The sequence below is a fragment of the Oncorhynchus clarkii genome, chromosome 17 (genome assembly GCF_045791955.1).
Source record: "Oncorhynchus clarkii lewisi isolate Uvic-CL-2024 chromosome 17, UVic_Ocla_1.0, whole genome shotgun sequence".
Classification (NCBI taxonomy): Eukaryota; Metazoa; Chordata; class Actinopteri; order Salmoniformes; family Salmonidae; genus Oncorhynchus; species Oncorhynchus clarkii.
Window position 1 is genome coordinate 45690752 of NC_092163.1, and position 19357 is coordinate 45710108.

General features: G+C 38.7%; 3 protein-coding genes across 4 annotated transcripts in view; 2 read left to right on the top strand and 1 right to left on the bottom strand.

Annotated features, from left to right (window-relative positions):
- The first annotated feature begins 467 nt into the window (after nucleotides 1–467).
- On the top strand, nucleotides 468–7364 carry LOC139370926 (golgin subfamily A member 7-like). 2 transcript variants are annotated; one of them, XM_071110815.1, is made up of 6 exons: nucleotides 468–1121; nucleotides 1491–1616; nucleotides 2858–3010; nucleotides 3490–3591; nucleotides 3776–3835; nucleotides 4156–7364. In XM_071110815.1, the coding sequence occupies exons 1-5, from the start codon at nucleotides 1113–1115 to the stop codon at nucleotides 3821–3823; spliced, it is 438 nt and encodes a 145-aa protein (XP_070966916.1). In that variant the 5' UTR covers nucleotides 468–1112; the 3' UTR covers nucleotides 3824–3835; nucleotides 4156–7364. The 2 variants fall into 2 exon arrangements, with proteins under 2 accessions (XP_070966916.1, XP_070966915.1); XM_071110814.1 differs by lacking the exon at nucleotides 468–1121 and having other exon boundaries at nucleotides 1473–1616.
- A 4514-nt stretch (nucleotides 7365–11878) lies between these two features.
- On the top strand, nucleotides 11879–14377 carry LOC139369441 (R3H and coiled-coil domain-containing protein 1-like). The gene is made up of 5 exons (XM_071108706.1): nucleotides 11879–11935; nucleotides 12940–13112; nucleotides 13343–13413; nucleotides 14024–14119; nucleotides 14265–14377. The coding sequence occupies exons 1-5, from the start codon at nucleotides 11879–11881 to the stop codon at nucleotides 14375–14377; spliced, it is 510 nt and encodes a 169-aa protein (XP_070964807.1).
- Nucleotides 14378–14549: 172 nt separating this feature from the next.
- LOC139370927 (lysyl oxidase homolog 2A-like) overlaps nucleotides 14550–19357 on the bottom strand; it is a 52093-nt gene continuing 47285 nt past the window's right edge. The window contains exon 14 of the mRNA XM_071110816.1: nucleotides 14550–16895. Coding sequence (XP_070966917.1) covers nucleotides 16822–16895 — 74 coding nt within the window. The 3' untranslated portion in view covers nucleotides 14550–16821. The remainder of the gene's footprint in view (nucleotides 16896–19357) is intronic.

Consider the following 19357-nt stretch of genomic DNA (forward strand, 5'->3'; position numbering starts at 1 on the left):
CGTGCTGCCCTGTTCTGAGCCAATTGCAATTTTCCTACGTCCCTCTTGGTGGCACCTGACTACACAACTGAACAATAGTCAGGTGTGACAAAACTAGGACCTGTATGACATGCCTTGTTGATAGTGCTGTTTAGAAGGTAGAGTAGGGATTTATTATGGACAGACCTCACCATTTTAGCTACTGTTGTATCAATATGTTTTTCTCCTGAATAGAATGGACCACCCTTTTACTGTAACACAACAGTACCACCAATTATGTACTGTGCAATAAATGTGGAAAAATAAACAAATAACTTACAGAAATATTTTCAATAATTCTTTGTATTTATTTTACCTTTATTTAACTAGGCAAGTCAGTTAAGAACAAATTCTTATTTTCAATGACGGCCTAGGAACAGTAGGTTAACTGTCTGGTGGCAGAGCGACAGATTTGTACCTTGTCAGCTCCGGGGTTTGACTTTCCGGTTACTAGACCAACGCTCTAACCACTAGGCTACCCTGCCGCCCCAGGCGTATGATAAGTAGTATCAAATATATCGATAGTTATGCAAATTACTTATCATTTTCGCCCTAGTTATTATTTTAGAAAGTATATAGGAAAGGACTCTAATTCTAAAGGATTCCAAAAATCCGTGACCAGGAAGTGCGTAGTTATTTTTGCCCGCTTCACAGCGGTGTCATGCAGCGTTCAAAACAACTGGAAACTTTGACAAATACAGATCAAATCATGACGTCAGTGTTCTTCAGGTCGGAGTTTATGCCACGTTCAAACCAACTGGGAGTTCGGAACTCGGTCCCAGAAATCTCAGACTTCCTAGTTTTCAAAACAACAGAACTCGGAATATTTTTTTTTATTTGAATGGTTATCGAACTCGGAATTCCAACTCGAACTCGGGCCTTTTTCTTGAGCTCCGACTTTCCGACCTGAAGATAACTGACGTCATGATTTTACCTCGTATTTTTTCGAGTTCCCAGTCGTTTTGCACGCGGCACTAGAAAGAAGCACTAGTTCCGGCGTTGGAATTCCGAGCTCGTTTTTCCTCGAGATCCCAGTTGGTTTGAACGCGGCAGTAGTGAGCTAGCTGGAGGAAGGAACGGTCACTCAGCCCACTATGGCGGAGGTAAATTGCGTTCACATTTGTGTTTTAACTGTGTGTATTGAGACATTTACAACTATATTATAAGCCGTGTCTGACAAAATCAGATATCACCATTTGGTGGCTGCCTGTGGTGTGGTGCTTGGTCTACTAGCCTAGCAAACTAGGTACGTTAGCTAACGTTAGTTAGCTCTCTGCCTGTCCAGGGCCCGGTTTCCAAAAAACATCTTAAGGCCCATAACGTTAGTCTGTCGGAAGCAGAGATATGTAACGTTAACTAACTAGCTTTTCCCATTAACCCAATAACTAGAATTCTGATGGATTCAAGTGATCCCATGAGATGTTTTTTCAAGTCATGCTTTCCTCACTTAATTCATGCTTTACCCCACCCAGACGCACAGCTTGCAGGAGCTGCAGCAACAAGCAGCTGTCGCCTCCAAAGTGTATGTCCAGAGGGACTACAACTCGGGTAAAATCTGCAAGTTCCAGACCAAGTTCCCCTCAGAGCTGGAGTCCAGGGTATGATAACGCACCAGTGCTGAGCGATTTGTGCTTTTTTTTTAAAAGGTCGTTTCGGTTCGATTATATACAAATAAACACGGTTTTTGATTGTTATTCTTTTTTTAAAACATTACATGCACTATACATTGTGGGTTGAATGCGGGAACACAGAATAAAACAATTCATAAGTCACATGATGGTATAGATGGCCCATTACTGCTTATCACCTATTAACCATTTATTCACAACTTTAATCAAATATTTCAGTTTTGTATATTACATTTATTTTATAGAGCTGATGCCTATGCTGTCTGACTATTTTATAAATACTAGATAGTTCATCCATATATATCTAATGTTAGCTAAATGTAGTAATGAATTAATTGGCTTCATTTCTTTAAATTGACAATTCTGTGAACTGTCTTGTGCAAGTTTTCCATGGACACAATATCTGTTAGCAAAGGTGTCGGCTAGAGATGGCGTGATGTCTACTTTGATACTAAGTAGCATTTTCAAATCTGAGAGTAAGTAGAGACAAATATATTGATTAATGTCACCTTGTCCAAGTGAGATTTACATGGTTATCAAAACGTCACACCAGGGTAAGCCTACACGAAACACAGCCCTTATTTGAAGTGTTTCAAAAATACCCTATGGGGGAAAATGAATGGGGGGGAAAACGAGTGGAAACCATTTCCATATTTGACCACTAGGTTTTATGGGTATTATGACACCTCCACTCTTTTTATCACCTCACAATCTCACACCCTTCTCTCTTCGTAGCAGGCTTAAAACAAACAGACCAGTCAAGTAGATGCACAATGGATTATTGGCCACATTTTATGCACTAAACTATAAAATATTACTGTTGGAAACAGCAACTCCCTACTACATTGCACAGTTCAGGCTGGATCTGATTTATCTCTAGAGAAACTGTGTGATGTGCGCATTGAACTCAATGGAAAAACAAATGGAATTCAAATAATTGAACCGATGCCGGTCAATTAGTTGTTTTAAAAAATGGAAAAATACCTGAAATTCCGGTTAATCGCTCAGCACTTTATTAACATACATGCACACAGAGGTACTTAGAAATGAATTGGTTTCTTTAAGATTGTGTACAATGTTCACCCTTATTAGCACCTGAATTAGGCCCAATGTATGGATACAACTAGCTACTCACCTGTTTCCTTTTCAAAGGTGTGAATTTGGCCATGCAGACCTTTTTAATGAGGGGTTGGTGGGCATTATTTTTTCAGGTTGATAAGCAGCAGTTTGAGGAGACGATGCAGACACTTAACAACCTTTACGCCGAGGCTGAGAAAATTGGTGGCAAGTCTTACCTGGAGGGCTGTTTGGCCTGCATGACCGCCTACACAATCTTCCTCTGTATGGAGACCCACTATGAGAAAGTAGGTCCCTAAGTCTTTTACTTTATTGTCCCTTTAGGGAAATTTTGTTGCAGTATCATGTACACGTTTAAATACAAAACAAATTGACAGTACAACTTTCATAAGTTACCTACCAATAAAAAGAGACTAGCCTGCTGGCCTTACTGGGTTTGATAGGAATATTAGCACGAGCTATTTAGGAGCGATATCACACCTGCGCAAATGTATTGTCTAGTTCAGTTTTTTTCCTGCTGAGGGAAAAACAGAACTAGACAATATGTAGGACAAGGGTTGGTATAATTTTCCAAATAAAAGCAATCTGGGTCCCAAATGTCACCCTATGGGTCCTGGTCAAAAGTATTGCACTTTTTAGGGAACCGGGTGTCATTTGGGACTTAACCAATGTTGAATGACACGTGGACCAGTGGCCATATTGGATGTAGTCTTTTTATGAGGCCAAGCCATGAATGGGTGAAAGGGCTTCCTTTCTTTGTCTCTAGGTATTGAAGAAAATTGCTAGGTTCGTCAAGGAGCAGAATGAGAAGATCTACGCTCCTCTGGGACTCCTGCTGACGGACCCAATAGAGAGAGGTCTCAGGGTTGTATCCATTACTGTCTTGGAGGCTCACACAAACAGGGCACATCCCAAATTGCACTGGTCTGGTCAAAAGTAGTGCGCTATATAGGGTATAGGATGCCATTTGGGAAACACTCAGACCTTTCATGAGTACAGCCTTCTTTAATGTCCTGCTGGATCCTAGTTTCCTTAACTAACCCTCTCACCAGGTTGAAATCACCATTTTTGAGGACAGAAGTATTGGCTCCGGAAGATGAACCACACCAAAGGTGAGTGTTTTCAGGGAAATCATTCACCTAATTGAAATGAGCTTTCTTCTCAACCTGCACTCTTATCTGGGGATATCAATGGAAAACTGTACTAAGTTTCACAGCAACCTCACTAAAGTTTCTAAATAATTAGAAAGAATGGAAGAATATTGACTTGTAGATGCTGTCAAATGATATGCCTTGATTCCCCGTGGTTAAGGAGCAGCAATTATAAGAAATGTTATTTCACGATCACAGCTCTTGGCCTACAGCTATAAGCTATCAAGACTACCTTCATAGTATTCTTAATTTGACATTTGTTTGTTTTTGCTCTCATGCAGGATGGCCTATTTGACCTGGTGCATCTCAATTATCTCACCACACCCATCAATAATTCCTTCTGGATGTAGATGGATGTCTTTCTGGATGTAGATAATTGTTTTTATTTATTTCACAAAAGGGATGGGCTATGTGTGCTAGTAACCTATAACCCGCTGAAACAAACACTCCCTGTTTTTACATGTTTATTGAGATTATTAATTTGAACATGTGAAAATGTCTTATTCTAGTTAACCAATACCACACCTTTAGTATGAATGGTGCCGTTTTCTTTTGTATTGCCATTTTAAACTCTTACTCATTAAAGGTGCATTGTGTAATATCTCCAAATACAAATAGCCTTTAAAGGTGTAGTTCACCCACAGTTTTTAAACCTGTGTTTAATATACCCTCTTTGGTTCACCAAATTTACAACATTAGGAAGATGGTTCCTTAACTTGACAGTTGTCTACGGGCCAGGAGAAACTGTAATCCACGACAATACATGTTTTTCTACTAAGCCGCTGACACCAACTGGGTGATTCTCACAAAGCTGGCACTTGACTACAAGAAATAAACACATTTTCCACCACAATTCCTCTAAGAATAGGATCTCTAGTTATCTATTTCAGAATTATTGTTATGTTTATTTATCAGATATTATGCATTTACACAACTACCAATGCAAACATTTTCATTACCGTAATAGTTTTCGAAGTCCCCAAAAAGTAATAGACAAACCAATTTCTATATATTTTTTTTTTTACATTGCTCACCTAATGAAAAGGCCTGAGTTAAACACTGAAAACAAATATATTTCAAATTAAATTATTCATGTGTTTTGTAATTTTTCATTACTGCAACATACAACCTTTTCTGACTCTTGTTTTTTTGGTGATAATTACTTGTTTTTATGTAAACCTATTTGGATAAAGAACAAAAGGCACACTATCAAATTAAGCCAACATTACTAGTATACATTTTACTTTTTGTAATATTTCCTAAATATTGGTTTATTACGGTAATGATAAGTTGGATCCGACGATGAGAATACATGTTTTGGTAATGAGTGTTGCATAGTTTGCAGTTTAAAAACTGTACTGAGCTCTGTTAGATTCATCATCAAAATGTGTCATTTGTCAATCCCAAATGATTTGGGTAATATGAAAATCACTGGTCTTAATACAATTGACTAAAATACCTTAATTTAGCATAAGTACTGTAATTACGTGCATGTATTTTCAAAAGTGAAAGTGGACTTAAGCATAAAAAGGTGACACTTTCTACAGGTAATATTGGTGTATTAGGATGTGGATATGTGTGGTTCTAAGGTATTTTAGATGGGTTTGTAAATTGAATGGCATTTTATGGGCAAATGGCATAGCATGATATGCCAAAAAAAGTATCTGTGGGATATTTACCAAAAAGAGAGGTAAAACAGGTACACATGTCAAAATGCGGGGATATCCTCCTTTAAGTGGCAGGGCTGCTCTTTGTTGAAACAAACTCCAGATTGTGGCTTTAGGTAAATGAAATGGGGTTTACACCCATAATTATTTGATCCTACTTAATCGAATAACTGATGTTTTACCAAAAATCTATACAATAGGTGTAAGCTGTAGTCCTAGTAAATAATTAGTTACCACCACAGCACACCGATCGACTATACATTAAAATGAGGTTATTATCGTTACCGAAATGAAGGTTCTCATTAACGAAAGACCTAAAAGTGATGCGGTAATGAGAGGCACTTAGCTCAGTCTGCTGTCTCCTATTGCTTGCAAATGGACCACATCACTAAAGCCCATTCATGCCTCCATGCTGGTAAGGTGATGGTTCTCTACGTTTTTCGTTTTTCCCAATTTTAGCATTTTTCTCATTTTGGTAATGAGGTCGTCAAGTGTCGTAAAGGGGAGAATAAGATCCTCATTCTGAAGACCTAAATAAAGATTAAATTAACTTGTGTTCATGTAAGGACTACTTCTCTAGATGAAGCATCATGGGTGAATAAAACTTTATACAAAATGAATATAGGAGTTTTTACAGCCATTTGAAAAAGTATTACAGTAATGAGAAACATGTCCACAGACACTCTTTTTATGTAATAAATATAGTTTAATGTAAACTTCCAACTAGTACAGCATTTTTATGATTTATCCTCAAACTGCAGAAACATATTGTGTTTATTCAAATAAGTTAGGTTTTTCTAGTAATAGTAGTACCGTTTTATAAAATTACCCAATTTTAATCCGGATGCATTTTGGTAATGATAATTTGGGGTGAAAATGTAAGGCACTATGCCATAAACTAAGCATCTTAGTCTTAAGAATGATTGTTGCAGCTGCATCATGGTTTTATAACTCAGTTTGTTACTGCTATGGTTAAAACTTGTTTCATGAGAATCACCCAACTGCTGACTTGAGCATTAATGACCAAAAACAATGAGAGGGGAATGGGGCATTGCTAGCGCGTTCCAACTTGTGGATTTTTGTTCTTGGAGGTTGCAAACTTAAAACAGTAACAACATTTCAATCCTGATAAGTTTCTGGTTTATGATTTGTTATTTCAGGTATTACTAAATTGTACTCCTCAAAAATCAACAAAGTTCATGCTGAAATGTGACATACTGTACCTTTTTATTCAGCCTCCTGTCATTTTGTATGCCAATTTTCATGAAGAGAACTAATTGAGTTGGTGTGGGTGCACTTTTGGTCACCTTAGCGGGCTATTCAATATGAACTTGTTTCATATGCAACATGTTGTGTGGGTCTGCATAGTATTATGAAGATGTCTGTTCTGTAGTGACGGTTAACCACAGTGTTTTAAGCACACAGGTTACCTGTTATTGCCAATATGAATCAGGTTTTCACATTGGCTAGTTTAATTTATGAATTTGTAAGAAATGGTTCAAAATCACTTACCTAGATCTGACCTCAATATTGTCACTGCTTAGCTTGACTTAATGTGAATTGACAGGAATTGGGACTCCAACCCTGACTGTGGTTTAGCATAATTAAGAAGAGGTTTTAGACTACCCCATATCCTTGATGTTGTCCAATTATGTGTAAATAATTATTGACCACAACACAAAATCACCACAGAAACCTTAAGCATGCTTTGACTCTCAATGGTGTATACGACTGCCTGTTAATTCCTAATTATTGTATTGTTTGATCTTGTTCTTATATGTACTGTATCGATTAATAAACTATTTTCTTGAAAAACCTAAAAAGCCATACTCAATTAAATATAGCATGCATCAAATTGCATACAGTTTTGTTTTTACTAGATCACCTGTGATGGTAGCTAGCTAGACAAAAATGGCAAATGAGTCCTTACCATTTTTAATAGCAGTTAACAATATTCTGCAGTCAATGGCGTAATCGTTCATTAGCAATATAATAAAATGCAGTTTATGGATGTATTCTGCGCCTGCTGATAAGGGGACGCATTTACACAGATGGTACCAGCAATAATTATTTGGAAAGGGCTGGCTACTTTTTCTGTTCTTTAAGCATTGGTTGGTAATGTTGTTTGTGTCTGTTGTGTTCATAGGTTGTAATGCTTTTCAATTCTTTCAACCCCCAAAAATAGCTTGGTAACTTATTACTTAGTAGTGATGGGAAAACAAAGCTTCCTGAAGAATTGAGTATGTCTAGTCAATTGTGTCGAATAGAGCCCCACAGTGGAGGTGTCATAATACCCATAAAACTGCTAAATGTTTCCAATAATTTTTCCCATAGAATTTTAGAAATATGTAAAATAAGGGATGTGTTTTGTGTAGGCATACCCTGGCTTGATGTTTTGATAACCATGTACATTTCTCTCAGACAAGGTGACTTGAAACAACATGTATGATATTTTTTGTAATTTTTACCCCATTTCCCTCCCCTCGAATTTTGTGATTACGATATTGTCTCATCACTGCAACTCCCGGATGGGCTCGGGGGAGGCGAAGGTCGAGTCCCGTTCAACTGACGACCGAAGTCGGCCGGCAGGCGCCCGGCCTGCCATGAGTCCCCCCCCAAATTTGATGTCATTGTATGTGAAATTGTCAATATTAATATTCTTTGAAATTAATAAATCATGTAACTCCTCCCAGAAAGTGGTAATATGATCACAGGAAAATAAAATATGTTCAGTAGTTTCAATGTCATTCCCACAAAATGTTGTCATTACGCTCTACATTGAATTTCAATGTTAATGTATTTGACGGATAAATATAATTTAGAATTTTTTAAATGGTTCTCTTTGGCCTTGGGTAATATAGAGAAAGACACATATTTTGTTCTTATTTTAGTGGTTACAGATACATTAAAAACAATTGACAGATAGTTCCTTTAACTGTTCTGGGAAGAATTATTTGGAAATAACTTGTCTGATGTATATTGTTACACTTCTTATCCCGCAAACAACAGCCATTTATGTATAAATATAATAACATCCCTTTCATCAGCAGTACAAGACTAGAAGGAATAGCATTTATGAATACAATATTGCTTGGGGCGATAAGGACAGTAATGTTTTATCTTAAACATTATAGCTGAGGATATTACAACTTTCATCTAAAAGATTCAGTCTTTTACAGATATTTTTGTTCATCCATTCTTACATCTCTTAGCACCCGACTGGCGCAGTGGTCTAAGGCACTGCATCTCAGTGCTAGAGGCATCACTACAGACCCTAGTTCGATAACGGGCTGTATCACAACCGGCCATGATCGGGAGTCCCACAGGGGGGTACACAATTGGCCCAGCGTCGTCCGGGATAGGGGAGGGTTTGGCCGGGGTAGGCCGTCATTGTAAAATAATAATTTGTTCCTAACTGACTTGCCTAGCTAAATAAAAAAGAAAGACTAAGTCTTGTTACGGTACAGAATACACCTATTATTCCATATCGGTGTGTTATGTGGAGTGAAGTTGTGTTTATATGTGGATTTCCTATATAATAACACTTGTTGGTGAAGTGCAGAAAGTTTCACAGGTAATTTGTTAATATTAAAGTCTAAGCAAGAAATCTATTCCAATATTTTTAAAGATGGACGCAGGGACACAGGCCATCCATATCACAGAGAAAATTTATTTATTGAGTGATTTAACCTTTTATTTAACTATACGGACTACCAAAAGGCCTCCAGTGGGGACGGGGGCTGGGATTAAAAATAAAAAATCTATTATAAATATAGGACAAAACACACATCACAAAAAGAGACGACACTACATAAAGAGAGACCTAAGACAACAACATAGCAAGGCAGAAACACATGACAACACAGCATGGTAGCAGCACAAAACATGGTACAAACATGATTGGGCAAAGTCAACAGCACAAAGGGCAAGAAGGTAAAGACAACAATACATCACGCAAAGCAGCCACAACTGTCAGTAAGAGTGTCCATGATTGAGTCTTTGAATGAAGAGATTAAGATAAAACTGTCCAGTTTGAGTGTTTGTTGCAGCTCGTTCCAGTCGTTAGCTGCAGCGAACTGAAAAGACGATCGACCCAGGGATGTGTGCTTTCGGGACCTTTAACAGAATGCGACTAGCAGAACGGGTGTTGTATGTGAAGGATGATGGCTACAGTAGATATCTCAGATAGGAGGGAGTGGGGCCTAAGAGGTCCTCAAAATACTAACCACTCTAGTCTCAACATACCATTCATACATTCTAAATCAATTACATTCAAGCCCCCATCATTGTAAGGTCTTAAAACATCACCCTTATGTAGTGAACCTTGTTCTTCCTAATACAATTGACGTTGGTTTGGTTTATAAAAATTATGAGCTGACAGCTAGTGATAAAGCTGGGTAAATTATCCTAGACAAACTTTACATTTTTGTCTGTAAAATTCTTCCAAATATAGATACTCTTTGAAGCCAAATGTTAATAACTTTGGCTTTCAATAAATTGTTTTCAAGATATGTAATTAAATGAATAGATGGTCATGCATGGCCATAAACTCACATGTATTCATATTTTGCCTCAAACCTGAGAAGAGATTAACTAAATTGATAGCTAAAGTGGTTATTTATTTTGGACATCATTGATCACGTGCTTCTGATAATCTGACAAGCATTGGCACACTACTTCGAAGTAAACTGTTTAGCGATTTTGACGCATTCCTCGGGGCTCCGGTATCAAATGTAACATCACTATTACTTAGCCATATTTTCAACTGACAAACTAAGGTCAGAATAAAATATTTGATTAGAATCCATAGATCAGCATTGCATAATTGTAACGGCTTAATTGAACAACTTGTGTTCAGCATTTGCTAGCTAACGTTTGCAACTGGCATTAGAATTTAGCTAGCTAACCTAAGCAATTAGGCACTGTACTGTACTGGACAAAGCCTCCTGTGTGATATAGCTAATTTATACGGAACAAAAACATAAACGCAACATGTAAAGTGTTGGACTCATGTTTCATGAGCTGAAATAAAATATCCCGAAATTGTCCATATGCACAAAAAAGCTTATTTCTATCCAATTTAGTGCACACATTTGTTTACATCCCTGTTAGTGAACATTTCTCCTTTGCCAAAATAATCCTGACAGGTGTGGCATATCAAGAAGCTTATTAAACAGCATGATCAATACACGTCTGAGACCAGCCACCCAGAAAGCTGATGAAACTGAGGAGTTTTTCTGTCTGTAATAAAGCCCATTTGTGGGGGGGGGGGGGGAAAGTCTTTCTGACTGGGTGGGCCTGGCTCCCCCTGCACAGACTTGTGAAATACATTCATTAGGCCCTAATCTATGGATTTCAATTGACTGATTTCCTAATATGAACTTAACTCAGTAAAATTGTTGTGTTTTATATTTTTGTTCAGTATTGTTAGGTGCATTAGCCTGGAAATGGCGGTAGGCTGGCTAGCTAGCCAATACTGCGCTTTATGAACAAAATATGCTAGCTAACTGTAGCATTGAGTTGTTACACTGAGTCAACTGTATCCCCAACATTGGTCATGAAATAGACCAGTGTTTTCCCAACCCTGGTGCTCGAGTACCCTCAACAGTACACATTTGTATTGTAACCCTGGACATGCACAAATTATTCAACTGGTCATCTAATCATCAAGCCCTCAATGAGCTGAATTAGTTGTGTTTTTCAATGCCTACAGCCACCCTGGCATTTCCTTATTTTGATGGCTATTATCTTCCCAAGCAAGAAAATGCATCTGTTCACACAGTCCTAGAAGAATTGAACGCTTACCTACAGATAGAGAACCAGAAAAGGTATGCTGACATTTCCTGCATTCTGTCACAATCATGAATTGAGGGCTTGTATAATTAATTTTATTTGCCTTGTGAGACACATTCCCTGGCAGTGACATTTAGCATTAATTGCCTTTAAATACCAGTGGCATTTAGCTATGTGTCGCAGATCATAATACACCTATATGTGATCAAAGCCTATTTGTGATTTGATGTCACCCACTTGCTACAGTTTGTATGCCAGATAATGTGTGATAACCAACCATTTCGCGTGTCTGACTACTCTCGCCACAGGTAGAGCACACACAACAAGGTCTTACATTCATGTCTCCCTTGTAAAATGAGTATTCTGACCATCAATGGGACTTCCTGGATAAACAACTGTCAAATACAAATTCATATGATGTATTATCAGGTCACACTGTAAATTAAAATGATCCAAGCCTGGCTGCCAAAGTAGTTCTAAAGTAACTGCATGGCATTAGCATCTTAATGTGAGTTATTGCCCATTATTTTCACAACGTTACATGATGACTTTAGTATGGTGTGTGGGGGACGACAGCTTATATGAGGAGGCTCCCAGAGAGGTATGGTGATGCAGAGCAGCATTAAAATAATTTTCTTACCAGAGTTTCTATCAAATTGACTTGTTGCGGATAAAAAGCTGTGCGTGATGACGTAGTGCACATAAAAATAACTTTTGTGGTTAAATTACCATGTACAGAATATTTTAAAAAGACCAGTTAAATGGGTTTATATCACATTTTCAACTGTACTTATGGTTATGTCTGAAAAAAGGTTATATTGCAAATGTGCCCACTCTGGTCTTGGCACGTCCGCTCTTGCCAACAGCTCTCAGATACAGTGCAGGTAGACAACCTACATGCTGAGATTATTTTGGATAAGGGAGAGAATTTTTTTAAATTGTCCAACGGCAGCCAAGCATCAATGAAAATGTCACCAGAATAAGACTCTCAATATTTATTGGAAAAGAGCAAGCTCATCACTGTGCACTTTCATCACCCTGTGAAGTTCATCATCATTTATTTATTCTGTAGCCTAGTAAACTGCTTGCTTTCCCAAGGTGCATAAAGGGGTTTCACCTGCCATTTCTCGCAATAATAATTTTACCAACACAAAAACATCCCACATTCTCTAGAGCATTTTGTGTTGTCAACATTTGGAAAGTTTAAATTTGCTGTTTCCACCAGGCCTGTCGTGACATTTATCTGACATGTAGTTTACTCACATAAAAAGGTTGGATGGAAACCTGTTTAGTGTAGTGAGCTTCTGACAAATTCCATGACAATAGAGTGGGGGAGGGGTGATCTATGGGGAGTGTATCATTTCTGTTCTTCAAATGACTAAAATGTTGTTGTTTTTTCTAAATCTGTATGAAAATGGAACACAAATTACCATGACATTTTAGATTGTCCTCAAGTTAAATACATCAACTTTGGAGGCATAGACTATATACAATATTGTCTCAGATATAGGCTATATTTCACATGTATTATATTTAAAGGGATTACTGAGAAACACTTCATTGGGATAGGTATATCTGTCAATAACTGGTTGAATTTCTCGTCAGATCACAGCCCACTTGACAGAGACAGACGTGGCCATCGAACACACCCACAACGACTACTCGTATTTTGGGAACGTGTGGATCAACCAGGACGAGTATGCCCACGTTATCGAGATCTACGACTTCCCGGCCATGTTCAAAACAGACGACCTGCTGGATGCCTTTTCAGACTACAGGTAAAAGCCTTGGAGTAAGGTGACAATGCCCCTAGATGCTGATCTTGGATCACTTGGACCTTTCCTCACTGATGGTTAGGATTGGGGGAAGGGAAGCTTATCCTGGATCTGTACCTAAGGGAAACTTCACCCCGCAGCACAGGTGAAAGCCTCCCCATGCCCCTCACTAAAGCCGACACTCACAAGGGCTGTCTGTCTCTCTCCCAGTCTTATCTTGGTCTGTCTTTCAGTGACTGGGGCATGAAGATTATGTGGATGGACAACACTCGCGCCCTAGGCGTGTTCTCCAGTCAATCTGCAGGTATGGTTTTTGACTATATCTTTTTTTTCATCTTTTGAGTCGTATTTGAAGTAACTGCCCAGTGTAAATCTTTATTTAAAGTTCATATTCTATTAACTCCTATCCAAATAATGTTGACATTTATTTTTGTGTGGCTAAAGTATAAATTTAAGAAAAAAAACCACTTCAAAAATCCCACCTCAAACTTCTATCTCAGACTGTTTAATAAATGCTTGCTGTTTCCTCATAGAACATGTCATCTCCTTGGGGAGGACGAGCTGGCCAGTCAGTGATCTAGAGGATGAGCTGGCCAATCAACGGTCTACTTGCGTGAATATTTTAATGACCAGTGTACACCCACACAGAATAGCTGCTTTTTAACATAGCTTCCCTTCCAATATTGTTTATTTGACTATTTCACTCTCATTTTGTAAGTAGTTATATTTCATAGAAATCTGGAAACACTAGACAGTTACTTTAAGTTATATTTTACTCCCATATGAGTCACGAGTCCCCTTTGGCACATTGGAGTTCGTTGTGTGACCTTCTGACGGTCGGTGAAGGGAAGTTGGTGTTCTTTCTTATGACAAAAGAGATTAAAATCTTTGAATCGGTTCCTGTGTTTGTTTAGCCCTCCATGCACTTTCCATTCGGCACCCTCTCCTGAAGACACGCACTCTGTCTGACGGGAGCAAGAAGGCCAAAGGGAAAGCCATGAGATGCGCGGGTATTGTTCTTGTTTTTTGATCCATCTATACTGTAACAGAAAGTATGTGGTCTGTTGTGCTTTCGTTGTGAATAGCTAACGTATTACCATGTTAATACCATGTTATTTCCTTGCTCTAATGTAAAGTCCTTCTGTACTTTCCCAGAGTTTATCCAGCCGGTAAAGGAGAGGCCATGGACAGACTCTGCAGTGGCCCGGAGAATGGTGACCACAGCCCTGGGGCTGCGGAGAGGTGGAGCGCTCTCACAACATTTCTGACCGCTACAGCAGGTGAGATGACATTTCAACGTAGGCACAGAGATGCAAAGTAAACCACAGAATCGGGACGACTAAACTGCGTTATCGGGTCTCGGCAAGATATTTTGTTCACATTGTTGCTCATCATCACATCATATTGCTGAGTCTCTGTTTAGGAAATCAAGAACATGTCATGGTTTGCTTGTTTATTTTTATTAGAGAAAATATGAAGCAAGCACAAAATGCTTTAAAACAATCAACGGTGTATACAGTATAGGATAATCACCCATCTAGTAAAGAGCACCCTTGTAAAATAAAGGGCCCTGTAGTTGCAGTGTCACAAAAATAGAATGCAAAGATGCATTTTCACATGTCATTTGTGACTTGTACACAATCGAGAAAACAAACATAAGAGTCCCTGACGGTAATAATTTAATTTAATGGATGTTTGAAAAATGAACTAAGCTGAGCAGAATATGGTGATAAGACTAAAATGTATATGTATCTTAGAATCCTAAGATGAAAGGTATTTAAATATATTGCCAGAGTTGATATTAGGTGATGCAAGATACACTGTTAACTTGAGGCAGAATCCCAACACAAATGACATGAATAACTAACTCCCTCTCACCTAAAAATCATGCTGTTTGTCGCCGATTTGGACAGAAGTTTGTGTACATTTTAACTTGGGGATTCTGCCTTAAATGCTCATTGCCTCTTTAGAGACGTAAAAATGCAGGTTTGATGAGAGGGGGGAAAAGTTTCTCCTTAGTGGTAGCTGTATGGTTGTAATAATACTGCATTATCCTTAGTGATTACCGCACAGCAAGAAAACAATCAGTTCTTCCTTATTTTATATTCACAATGGCTTCTACCACATTATCACGCCACAGACTTGCAAATAATATTCTCTGTGGATGTAAGACTATTCCGCTACTTTCCCCACCCCCACTTCATAGGCACGTGCACTGGTGGCCCATGTGTCTGTCATCCATGTCTATTTATTTATTTATTGAATAAATAGTTTTGACAGTAACCCTCCAACAAGTCTAATGCTTCTTAGGTAGTTCTATGAGTTTTAGTTTAGAAAACAATCTCCGCAGAAGCGACAGTTACAGGGATGGTAAAAAGAGATCTTGATTGTCGTAGCGACATCAGGGGAAACTGGGCAGAAGAAAGTTGTTATAGAACTGCTGTATTTGAAGCACATCTTTAATTGAGCCTCTCATTCTCCTTAATTGCCGGCCTCAACACTTTAAGGAAAGAGACTAACTGTATAGGAAGCTCTGGGATAGTGCTGAGCGATTAGTGATTTTGGAGGTCTGTTTGGTTTCGGTTATTTTATTTAAAAAATATCACAGTTTTGCTAATTTTTTTAAAACATTCAATGCAATATGCATTGTGGGTTGAATGCTGTTACACAGAATAAAACAATGAATAAAAGTCCCATGATGGTAGACTGCCCATTACTGCTTATCAATTACTAACCATCATTTATTCACATTACTTTAATAAAATATTTCAGTTGTGGTGTATATTACATTTATTTTTTATTTTTATGAATATATTATTTAATTCCAAGTCATCTCATCTCTAAAGAGCTGCTGCCTAATGCTGTATGAAAAGAAATCACTATTTTGCAGTTCTTCAAATGAAATGAGGCACACTTTTATGACGGCTGAATACCAACTATCAACCACTTAGATCATGTGTTTACCTCACGGAACAACAGCTGCTCTCTATATCCCTTAATGATCGCGCATTCTTCTCTCTTGTGTAGCAGTCATAACAGAAACACAGAACGGATCTGATTTATCTTTAGAGAAACTGTGTGCATTGAGCTTACAGGAAAAATAACGGAACTAAATGAAATACAAATAATTGATTCAACGTCAGTTGTTGTTGTTTAAAAACTGAAAAATAACACATTTCAGTTAATCGCTCAGCACTACTCTGGGGACAGGGGGAGGGGGGGGTCCAGAGAAGCAGCGTTACGCTGGTGTTCATAGGTGCATAGTTAATTGCCTGCTCAACACACTGTCCTAAAAACAATTAAATAAACAATACAGGACACTGTCTCAAAGTGCAGCAGGTGTCTCAAAATATCACTTTCTTTCCTTACGGTGGACCACAAAGATTGGGTACAGGTAACTAAATAGCTCTGATTTGATAGCACCAGCACTCTGCTGTACATGTGACAGAAATTTGTGAGAACAGTAAAGACAGAGTTGCTTCTTCAAGCTGGATCTTTAAAACAGGGTTTTTTTCGTCTGCAACGTCCTTATATAAAACGTTGGCACTGAGGTGAGCTTTGCTTTTCAATTTTCATCCAGCACCGTTAGGGAGGAAACAGACGGCACAGCGCTCCCTCTAGCGGTTGGTCATTTCACAACAGTCTTGCCGGTCATTCATCAGTTTCGCAAAATAAAATGTTCCTCCTGGTCTTTCCATTGAGTCCGTCCACACTACCTGTGTCCCAGCTGGTTATTCATGAGGCCACTGAAAGAGGATTCCTCTGACTCGGAGCTCACTGAGCCACCTGAAGAGGAGAGACAAACGGGACACATGAGGAACTGCACTCGTTCAATCGTGGGCACAGTTTGAAAAGCACAGGGTACACTGGTTGTCAATATAAATGAATCTATATACAGTGCCTTGCGAAAGTATTCGGCCCCCTTGAACTTTGCGACCTTTTGCCACATTTCAGGCTTCAAACATAAAGATATAAAACTGTATTTTTTTTGTGAAGAATCAACAACAAGTGGGACACAATCATGAAGTGGAACGACATTTATTGGATATTTCAAACTTTTTTAACAAATCAAAAACTGAAAAATTGGGCGTGCAAAATTATTCAGCCCCCTTAAGTTAATACTTTGTAGCGCCACCTTTTGCTGCGATTACAGCTGTAAGTTGCTTGGGGCATGTCTCTATCAGTTTTGCACATCGAGAGACTGAAATCTTTTCTCATTCCTCCTTGCAAAACAGTTCGAGCTCAGTGAGGTTGGATGGAGAGCATTTGTGAACAGCAGTTTTCAGTTCTTTCCACAGATTCTCGATTGAATTCAGGTCTGGACTTTGACTTGACCATTCTAACACCTGGATATGTTTATTTTTGAACCATTCCATTGTAGATTTTGCTTTATGTTTTGGATCATTGTCTTGTTGGAAGACAAATCTCCGTCCCAGTCTCAGGTCTTTTGCAGACTCCATCAGGTTTTCTTCCAGAATGGTCCTGTATTTGGCTCCATCCATCTTCCCATCAATTTTAACCATCTTCCCTGTCCCTGCTGAAGAAAAGCAGGCCCAAACCATGATGCTGCCACCACCATGTTTGACAGTGGGGATGGTGTGTTCAGGGTGATGAGCTGTGTTGCTTTTACGCCAAACATAACGTTTTGCATTGTTGCCAAAAAGTTCAATTTTGGTTTCATCTGACCAGAGCACCTTCTTCCACATGTTTGGTGTGTCTCCCAGGTGGCTTGTGGCAAACTTTAAACAACACTTTTTATGGATATCTTTAAGAAATGGCTTTCTTCTTGCCACTCTTCCATAAAGGCCAGATTTGTGCAATATACGACTGATTGTTGTCCTATGGACAGGGTCTCCCACCTCAGCTGTAGATCTCTGCAGTTCATCCAGAGTGATCATGGGCCTCTTGGCTGCATCTCTGATCAGTCTTCTCCTTGTATGAGCTGAAAGTTTAGAGGGACGGCCAGGTCTTGGTAGATTTGCAGTGGTCTGATACTCCTTCCATTTCAATATTATCGCTTGCACAGTGCTCCTTGGGATGTTTAAAGCTTGGGAAATCTTTTTGTATCCAAATCCGGCTTTAAACTTCTTCATAACAGTATCTCGGACCTGCCTGGTGTGTTCCTTGTTCTTCCTGATGCTCTCTGCGCTTTTAACGGACCTCTGAGACTATCACAGTGCAGGTGCATTTATACGAAGACTTGATTACACACAGGTGGATTGTATTTATCATCATTAGTCATTTAGGTCAACATTGGATCATTCAGAGATCCTCACTGAACTTCTGGAGAGAGTTTGCTGCACTGAAAGTAAAGGGGCTGAATAATTTTGCACGCCCAATTTTTCAGTTTTTGATTTGTTAAAAAAGTTTGAAATATCCAATAAATGTCGTTCCACTTCATGATTGTGTCCCACTTGTTGTTGATTCTTCACAAAAAAATACAGTTTTATATCTTTATGTTTGAAGCCTGAAATGTGGCAAAAGGTCGCAAAGTTCAAGGGGGCCGATTACTTTCGCAAGGCACTGTAGTTACAATGGTAGAAATACTTCAATCACTGAAGTCTTCACAAGCTTTCTCTTTTAACTGAACTGATAGTTTTCATGATCTTTTACAGGAATGCCAGGCTACAACTGGACGACACACCTACTGATGTCCTTGCTAATAAATAACTGTCAAACCAGTGCCATCCTATGTCTTGTTCCTGTTTTCAAGTTCCTATTGTTAATGCCACTGTAGCACTCGAGTGCCTGATTTACAGTATAGGGCCAACCTAAACTACACTATGCTGGCTTGGATATTTTATTTTCATGTGGTCTTTTCTAGCATGGTTCCAACAACTATAGTGGATGTATAACCAGGCCAACTCAGTAAAGCTTGGATTGGCCCCTTTTTGGGAGGGAGGGGGTTTGGCAACAGTTATTAATGTGTTTTACTTAGTAATTTGTTCTATGCCAACCACTTACATGTCAGTAACACTCTGAATGCGTCCATATATAGATGGATAAGGTAATACTCAAGAGTTAATACTCATCAGTGGAGACTGTTGTATAGGTCCTATCAATAATTGTTAATAATTGTAAAAATAATAATTGTTGAAACGGAGCAAATGAAATGGCATCATACGCATGGAAAGCATGTGTTTGATGTAGTTGATACTATTCCGCTCCAGCCATTACCACGAGCCCGCCCTCCCCAATTGCAAACTTGCATAGCAAAAATATGTAAAGGTGCTGTGACCTTAAATCAA